Below are 9720 nucleotides of genomic sequence, written 5' to 3' on the forward strand. Positions count from 1 at the left end.
GCATAAATAAAAAAAAATAATAAATTTTACTTAACTAAACCAAAATATACTTTATAAAAGGGAATATGTAAATCCCAAATTATTTTAATGAAATTGAGTTTCATTATTTCTCGTAAATTGCTTTGTTAATATTTTCGAGCATTTGATTCTATGCCCGAAATTTAGTACCTCCTGAAGAATGGTTTCTTAAGAAATGTTTAATTCTTAAAAAAACAATTTCTAGTTTATTTATTCTTTTATGGCAAATATTCTTTCCACATTTGCTGTGGCGACTAGAAACTATTTGAAAGTATTTGTTTCATCAGAAAACGCTGCTCCTTTATCGTCCCTCGTTATCTTAAAAATGTATTACAAAAAACTGTTATTTTAATTAATTCGTTCAGATCGGAAATTTCGAAAAATCTGGCAACATTGGCTATATGCAACATTCGGCTGATTCCATCTATCATCTTATTTCCTCGATAAAGGCGGCGATCTTCCGCTGGAATTGTAAAATTACCCGACTACACTTTGTACCGCCGTCGTCTAATTGACTGCCTGCCTCTTGGCGTCTCTCAGACTTTCGTTAGTGCATTGCACACCCACGCGCGCTTTATCCCCAGCTCAGATTTAACTTTGCCTTCAACAGCTTTATCACACTCATCTTTATCACCTTCATCATCATCATCACCGAATTCGTTAAAGTCGTCACTTCCACTCAGCCGCCAATCATCACTTTTCACTTGCTTGTGGTGGTAGTCGTTGTTTTTATTGTTGTCCTCAAGTTTTCGCCTTTAAATAGGATGATTTCTTCATTATTACATTTTATGTTGGCTTCTGATTTTATATTCATTTGCTGGCTTGTTTTTATTTGGTGCTTCGTTCCTTTTTTTATGTTTTTTCTTAGTGCACTTGTTTACCGTTGATTTTTATTACTGTCATATTTTTATGCACTCTCACCTTGGTGATGGTGCTGTTGTTGTTGTTTGCACTCGGAGACACCGCTTTTAACTTTTGCCTCAATTACGAATCACATTTGCATGGGCTGCTTGTCGCTTGGCGTTCTTTAGCTCTACCCGTTGGCTGTGCAATAAATAATCAGTCATCCAACCATCCATCTCCATCGAGCAATCAACGTCTTCAGCTTGTTGTTGCTCCTTTTCTTACTCAGATTTATTTATAATTCGTTATTAAGTCTTCTATTTAAAAATTGCCTTCTTTTCGGTGAGAGACGATCGTTGAGCATCAGAAGTTTATGAATGTGCTCGGAAATGTGCTTTGTTTCCATCGTAATATACAGTGATGTCCACTAGAATAGCGACCCCTTTTGATCCTCAGTATTGACAACGTTCCTATTGTTTATTTAGTATTTAATAATTATTTCTTTATGTGTAAACAAGTTAGTTCTCGGTATGGGTAAAATTTGCGTTGACCCGGCGAAAAAGTTGTGGCTGCTTCTTGTACAACGCAATAGAAAATCTGTAATTGCTAAAAATAAAAATTTCTAGACTAGTTCAGGGCTATTTCAACACCATTTCGGAAACATTTCTGAACCGTTTTGCGACGTGTTCAAGACTTTTTCGGGTCTAGTTCATAAATATTTGAGAACCATTTTGGGTCTAGTAAGAGTTTTTACTCTTTACTTTTTATATTCAAGATATACGAATTCTGTAGTTGTCTAAAATCCATCCATCGAACATTCTTTTTTGCTAGCTGCATCAACTTTACCCGATCCGAGTTTCAAAACAATTAATTTCAAAGATCCGTTAGCATTGGCCTCAGTAATGGAGTTCTTGCGAAATGAATTAATGTGCGCAGATGATCTTACGGAAACGGGGGTAGCGAGTCAGTAGGAAATTACTTTTTATTTAGATTGTCAAGTCCTAGAACTAAAGCGGAATATCATCGACGCTTGGGTGGAAATGAGAACTGTTTCCCCCAAACTTTACGGACTTTCGAAAAACTACAGTAATTTAGTTGGTACCTCGGTGCTGATGAGTGCCTTTTTTCAAAAGCTGGTGCTACAGCCACCGAGAAACGCAATCGCTTAATAACAAAACGCCAATAAAAGATTTTATTTTTGCAAACTTGGTTAAATAATAAATAATTATCGCCTCTAAAACAACTCGCTTTATTTTATTTAAGGCTAATTAACAAGAGAATTCGACATTTTTTTATGGAAAAGTGTTTTTGTGAATACTCACTGTAAAAAAGTGCCTTTAAAAATTCGATTAAGCGATTATTTTGGCTTGTGATTAATCATATGGCTAATTAATCGATTATTTTATTTTTTTTTTGCCATCCCTAGGCCGAACGTTATTTGTATGGGAGACAAATTTGTATGACATTGCACCTTATTATACTAAGAGTTAATAGGGAGCGCTCTTCAAGTGGCCGGCACTGTATATAAATACAAATAGTACGTACATACAAGTGTGCATATGTATCAAATCCTTTAGGTCGGAGTCTTAGTATTGGATTTGTAATAAATACCGTTTATGAAGGCCAGTGAACTACATAAGTGCATACTATAAGGCTAATGAACTACTGTTAAAGCGTAGTGCTAAACATACATATAAGTCTTCAATAGTTTCGAAAGGGGCACAAAAATTAGGACACTCCAGAATGGTAAAAATTAACTTGGCGTGGAAAACGTATAATTTCTTGTGTTGTTGTTGTTGGTTCTTGACTTTTCCGGTATATGTAAATAATTGGTGGAGGGAAAAGTATTTCCCTTTTCTTCGATATTTTTCAGAGCAAATTTTCATAATATAAAAGTAATTCGCATTTAGTCTTAACTGTGAAGTGACTTCTTAACTGCGAGTCATGCAAATAAATTAAAAAAAAAAAATGGGACTGGATACATTAGCATAAAAGTCATCTCACTCGCTCTAAAATTGATTCAGTTCTGCTTCGTTTTAGTAGCCACGGAAACAGTACGGAAATTTGTTCAGTCAATTTTCTATTGTTAAATCATTCTTACGATATAACTAAGCCAATTCTCGGGAAAACCAAATTCAAGCATTGCGGTGTATATGAAGCTCATTTTCATGCTATCGAGGGCGGCTTCGCAGGATGGTATAACTCAGTGAATTATCACGAGTAGACTCAATGACTCAAGCTGATTTTAATGAGTCAGCTCAGTGAGGTGGCTCAATTGAGCTATGACGCTATGGACCAGCTTTTGAGTGCGCTTAAACATGGATCAGGTAAATAGGGGCGAGATGGGGATTTCATATACACATGGAACAGTATTCGCAGAATACGATAGCATATATAACTCCATTCTTTCTTAAGTCGACTTAGGCGTTATTGCTTATGACCACAGATATTAAAGATTTACTTGAGCTAGGCCGATTTGAAAATATCTAAAAAAAAAAATTTTTTTTTCACGAATAAAAATAGTTTTTTTTAAGTATTTTTTGAAATAATGACTGGAGATGAAAAACAGTTTGAGCTTCAAAAATTTGCATAAAAATATTTAAAAAAATTTTCTACGGAATCATAATAATAAACCAATCTTTGAAAAAATTTAAAAACCGCATCAAAAATCGCATTATTATGATTCCGTTGAAATTTTGCATAAATATTTTTAATAAGATTTTTAAAGCATAAACTATTTTGTCATCTGAGAGGACTTTTTTGAAAAAGTTCTTTAAGAAAATATTTTTACTCATAAAAACTCAATTTTTGTAGATATTTTCAAAACGGTCCAGCTCACGTAAATCTTAATATTTTTTCGAAATATTTTCGTGGAAGTCTTCAAATATAATAAATTTTGTAATCCCGACGGAAAACCCTAAACTTTTTTTTTTTTGGTTATGCAGTCTAATGCATACTCAGGTAACCCCATTTATCTACATATAAATGCACATACATATATATGTATGTATGTATGTATGTATGTAAAATTTGTAAAAAAAAATTTCCACTCAAAAATTTATGAGTACATACTCAAAGGTTTTTTGTAATGTGCTCTCGAGCAATGATAAAAGTGGAAAAATTCCATAAAAAGTCAAATTGATGTGTTACACACTCGTACATTCGCTCTGTTAGGAGTACCTACGGCTTGACAAACTGAAAGAGTGACTGTGTTGACAGGCGCACAGCAAAAAGCTAAGTCGGTTTGGCCAGCTATTCGCGTAGTCGTTGATTGATGTTGTGGCGAGTCGTAAAGCGACTTTTTAGTGGCATTTTAAAAATGGGAAATTACTGTAATTGATGAGAAGAGCTTTATAAATAATAAAAGCTATGGGTGAAGAGCTTTTTAGTTACTGAAAAATAAAAATTGAACTTAAACTGGGGAAACACTTTGTAACAAATGCTTAAGGCTATAGGTATTATTTTCACATTTTTTTGTAGGGCACGCAATATAATTTTGTTTCAAGTGGAAATAGCGCCTTTACACAAATACAAATTGATTACATATAAATGTACAAAAATTTGTAGGCAGCAGTAAATTTTTAAGTAATTATTCAAGCTAACGAATTTCCCGGATTGAATGCTCATACCCGGATATACATACCTAAATGCCTGGAAATGTATCTTAGAAATTCATTTGGTTACTTATGGACATTCATAAAAAAATAAACTCCTTTGTAGGAATTATTATTATTTTTGCACAAATCGAGTTCGAGCAGACCAAAAAATTATCCATCACTAAAAAATTTAGAGCGCAAAATGACATTCCTCTTTGCATTACGTTCGGTAACAACGTCTTAATTTTAGCAGTAATTTTTTAAAGCATATTTTCGGGCACTAGAACCGCGCAAGACAGGTGTGTATTTAATTAAATATATGAAAGCAAAATTTTTTGCTGCTCACTAACATTTCATGAAAATAATAATATTGAGAACACGACTAGCGCGACCTCTAAATAAACTTCTTTTCAAAATGAAAAATTATAAATTTTTTTATTATAAAAGACAATTGCAGATTTCTTTTTTTTTGGCCGAACGTAGGCGTCGCATTTTTTTTTTACTTCTTTCGTCATATCTTCGGCATTTACTGTCGAATCATAAAGTATGATATATCGATGTTTTTGCCTCAAGGAGACTATTTTTTTGTTTCAAGTTCATTGATCTCAAGTACCTAGTAGAAGAACGTACCCAAAAGATCTCAGATCTTAGCAGCCTAACGTACGACCCTAATGTCAATAAATTAAAGCTCGCGAAAAATACTACAGGAACGCTAAAATGAACCAAAAAAAAAACCGAGCCACGCGTTCTTAATTTTTTTTATGTCGGAGATTACCGATATGTATGTATACATGTACATGGCGTATGAGTAACATTCTTTCCTGCCCATATATCATCAAAAAAATGATTACGCATTTTCATTTGACCATTCACAATTTTTTCATTTGCCATCGATTTTTTAGTAAAAAGAATGTTACTCATACGCCATGCACATTTAATACAATTGAAAAAAGATTACAAAAGATCTGTTATTTTTTCCTGTTAAAATATCAATCATGGGATTTCTTCATGAGATTTACCCTACAGCGATTAGAACTATTTGAAAAAAATTTTATTGCCGAATGTAGGTGCCGGCGAAATTGTAAAAGCTCGACCCCTGGAGGTCAATTCTTGTCCGATGAAGTGGTGAAGTGAAAAAACAAATTCACGATCGATATAAAATTTAGTTTTTCATAAAATATTAAACCACTTCATAGAACGAAATTGCCTTGCACAAATACTTTAGACTTAGGACTGTAAGGAGAACTTTTTTTGTTTTGCTTGTAAAGTGGTACGGCCTAAGGTACATATATATATACAATATATACACTGGCGGCAGAAATAATAGACTCGCCTTACTTTGAAAAGTTTTGGCTATATTTCCATGGTTTATTTTATGTATAATATTTTTATATAAAAGCCTAGACTAGTTATACAATAAACACTAATAAATCTCCTTTCCAAACTTTATACACAAATTATGAAAAATCGACAAATTTTCACTAAATTTTTAAACTTTTTATTCAGAATTTCCGGAAAAATTTTTGGTATGCAATTTTGTAGCCTATTCAATTTTAGTATAATAAAGTGGAAGTGGCTAGAAAATACCGTTCTAAAAATTCTGAATAAAAAGCTTGAAAATTTGTCTAAATTTTATAATTTTTGTTCAAAGTTTAAAAAGCGGATTTATATGATGTATAACTGCCTAGGCTTTTATAAAAAAATATTAAACATAAAATAAACTAAAGAAATATAGCCAAAACGCCAGTGTACATACTTATGTTTGTATGTATACAACTGTCCGAATAATTAATGATTAGATCTGTGGTCATATGCAATAAATAGTAGCTTCAAATGTCAGGCTGGCTTTAGTATAATGCAATATATTTAAAATTATGAAAGTATTTTCAAATTCATAAATTTAAATGAAGGTTGCATTAATGCCATCTTTAAACGGTAAATTTTATTCAAATATATGAGCGCATGGCGAGAGTTTAAAAAACTACCTGTAATATCTCGGTGAGAGGGTTGACTTGCGATTGCACGTGCATTTTGAAAAAGTTATTTAACAATGAATATGCACACATGTACACACACAAAACAGAAATACACGCATACATTAGGGTGCCCCAGAATTTTTATATATTTTTTTTTCAATTTGGCCTAATTAGCATAGGATGTAATTTCCGCCATCCCATTTCAACTTTGGTATTTAGAAAACACGGTTTTGGAATTGTGCCATCTCCAGTGTTATTCTTCGTTCGCATAAAAAGTAATGTACGTATGTATGCATCTTTTTTATTGAAAAAGCGGAACGACCAATTTTTTCGCTGTCTTTTTGATGATAAAATCTAGAAATAGCTGTTAATAACATTCCCTGTAATATACAATGCTATTATGCCAGCTCGGCTGGAACTTTGAGTTAGCTTATGCAGAGCTCTAATATGTTCTTACATAGTATGCATATAAACTTAAGGTCAAAAGTATTTGCCTAGAGAATTTTTCACAACATATGTAAAATTTTGTTTAGTTTGTGCAAAAATCAGGAGAATTCAATAATTCTTCATGGCATGGCAATTTTCAAATTTTTGATAAAGTTTTTAGAATTTCTTTGAGTACGCAGTTTGGCAGCCCATTAAATTTTAGTAAAATAAAATGCAAGCATATGGGACTTACCGTTGAATTTGGCAATTTTTACACGCAGTTTCCCCCTTAAAAATAAAATCGAAAATACTTTGTATGGAAAAAATGCGAATTCAGCAAAAAACAAATCGTCAAAAATTAACGCGATTTTTTTAAAAGTTCAAACTCTTATTTCTATACTAAAATTTAATGGGCTATTCTAAAATAAATCCAATCAATCCGTGGAAAATTTGCATGGAAATTTATTGAATTTTAGAAATCGTATTTTTTTGTTTTGTTTTTGTTGCAGTATTAACCACATTTTTATAAAAAACTATCGAAAAAAATTAAAATAAAAATCTTTGCATATGTTGTAAAAATTCTCTGGGCAAATTCGTTTGGCCCTAAGTGCACATATGTATACATATATGTACATACTTGCATACATGTACAACCAACGAGTACACGTTGTACATGCCTATGTAAATATAGCTACACACAAACATATGAAATGATTGATGATTAATTTAAATAAATGAATATTCAGCATTCATAACTAATAGCTATTGAAAGAATGTGCTAGACTTAAGTTCTGGAAAAATCTTCCAATCATTTTTTTTTTTTAAGTTAGCATCTTCGTGACCGACCAAACAATTGCTGCGCCCTTAAACGAGATTTGTTTTTACATACTTAAAAAAAAAAAAAACAAAGAACAAAACTGTTTGCATGCACATAATAACGTTATAACCATTTAACTGTTTTTAGAATCTCATTAAATTTTAAAACCTAAGTAGGTACTTTTAATTTGTATGGCATGAACACTAACTAATTGTAAGATTTTTAAACAAAGACAATTGGATATTTGCATAAAAAAGCTTACATTAATTGTGAATTGTTTTGTTTTTTTAGGAACAAGTGAGTAGTCCACTTGCAAAGGCGCTATGTAAAATTTTTTTGATTTTTAGTTTTTGGAGGATTACGTACCAATATTTATAGTAGTTTCATGTCCACTAACAACACAGTACAAAATCTTTTTATATTCTGAAAAAAATAGCATCAAATGTTAACTCTTTTTCCAAAAGTCGCTATCATACTTGTTTATAAACTTTCAAAATTATACATCTTCTGCCGGGTTGCCGTAGCTGTTTTTTTTTCAAATTTATGGCTTTCTATTATAAAATCACATAACTCTATTTGCAAGTGGACTACTCAAGTAATAAAAAATTTTAAAGTAAATAAGCTAGAATAGGCATCTTAGATTAAAAAGCAATTAATTTTAGTTAACTTTTGCCATTTTATAATTTAAGCAATAGTAGTAAAGCTCTAATTTACTGGCATTAGGGTGGTAGCAACATAGATCTGGTTCGTTGGGTTTAGAACGGGGTACTAGGGGACAATGAATTTTTTTTTTTGGTTTTTAGAAAAATTTTGCAGTTTTATAGATCATTAAAATTTAGTGTAATAAGTTCTGGTTTGGTGAACATTTTTTTATAACATTTCGAAATTTTTTTAAAAACTGCAAACTAATTTTTTTTTGATTTTTGGTGAACATTTCGTTATAACATTTAAAGTTTTTCTTTTGAATTTTTTTTTTCGTTTTGGCGGAACTCTAATAAGTATTCGTTTGTTTATTAACTAAAACAGGAGAATCATTTTTCTTCTGATTGCTACTTTTTCTGCACTTTACACTAAAAAATTGTATATAAACAAACTAAAATTCAAAAATTGGACTCAACTGGTTTCTTGTTAGCTTTATAAGCTTTCATCAAAATTGAATAGTCAACAATTTTACTAAAAAACGGATCGATAAAATTTTACTGGTTTGAAAATCTTGTTTGGCTTTCGAAATCATTGCTTTCCGAATTCGTTTTTATAAGCAACAAACTGATGGCATAACCTTCACCAGCCGCAATGAAAGTTCATTAATTTGTGAGCACAAATCGTTTAGATGATGGATCAAACATCCACTTACACTTACAAATTAGTATGTATGTATGTATGTATGTATGTAGATAGATATATTTTACGGCCTGTGCAAGTGCATGCAAACAAACAAACAAATAAAACAGCAGTGGCAATTAATGCTATGGTGTAACCACCTTCACCAATTGCAACATCAATAACAATATGAACAATAATAACAACAAAAACAATGCAGCCGACGGCAACATGTAAACTACAGAGATAGCAACTAAACGAGGCAACAACAAAAACAACAACAACAGCGACAGTAACTCGACGTCTGTCATATCAAATTCATAAACTAATAAACCTGCGACGTTGTGGAAACAAACCAAACGACAACAACAACGACAACAAATCAAACAAAGAATGAATTGCAATAACAACAATTTAATAGACACAAATAGAAGGCAATAATAACAATTCTTCTAATGAAATCAACTTAAATGCAACGCCTGCAATATAAGCAGCAGTATTTAAGCGGCGGATAGAACGGGGCAGGCAGGGTAAGGGTGGGGGAATGAATTAAAAAGGAAAAACATAACAGCGCTTTGTTGTAACAACGTCAACTGTTGACATTTGAAAGCGCCACCCAAACTAAAATTTTCATCAAGAATGAAATGGGAAATGTACTTACATACATAAATTACGGCAGCACCTCGTTGGAGGGGGATAAGTACTACTCGGAAGAGGCTCACAC

General features: G+C 32.0%; 1 protein-coding gene across 1 annotated transcript in view; it reads right to left on the bottom strand.

Moving 5' to 3' along the window:
• Positions 1-585: 585 nt before the first annotated feature.
• LOC108375495 (uncharacterized protein DDB_G0290587-like) overlaps positions 586-9720 on the bottom strand; it is a gene marked incomplete at both ends in the record, with an annotated part of 23882 nt that continues 14747 nt past the window's right edge. Inside the window, one exon of the mRNA XM_017631625.1 lies at positions 586-771. Coding sequence (XP_017487114.1) covers positions 586-771 — 186 coding nt within the window. The remainder of the gene's footprint in view (positions 772-9720) is intronic.

This window comes from Rhagoletis zephyria, unplaced genomic scaffold, assembly GCF_001687245.7.
Source record: "Rhagoletis zephyria isolate East Lansing unplaced genomic scaffold, Rhagoletis_zephyria_1.1 Rzeph_scaffold_09018, whole genome shotgun sequence".
In the NCBI taxonomy this organism is placed as follows: Eukaryota; Metazoa; Arthropoda; class Insecta; order Diptera; family Tephritidae; genus Rhagoletis; species Rhagoletis zephyria.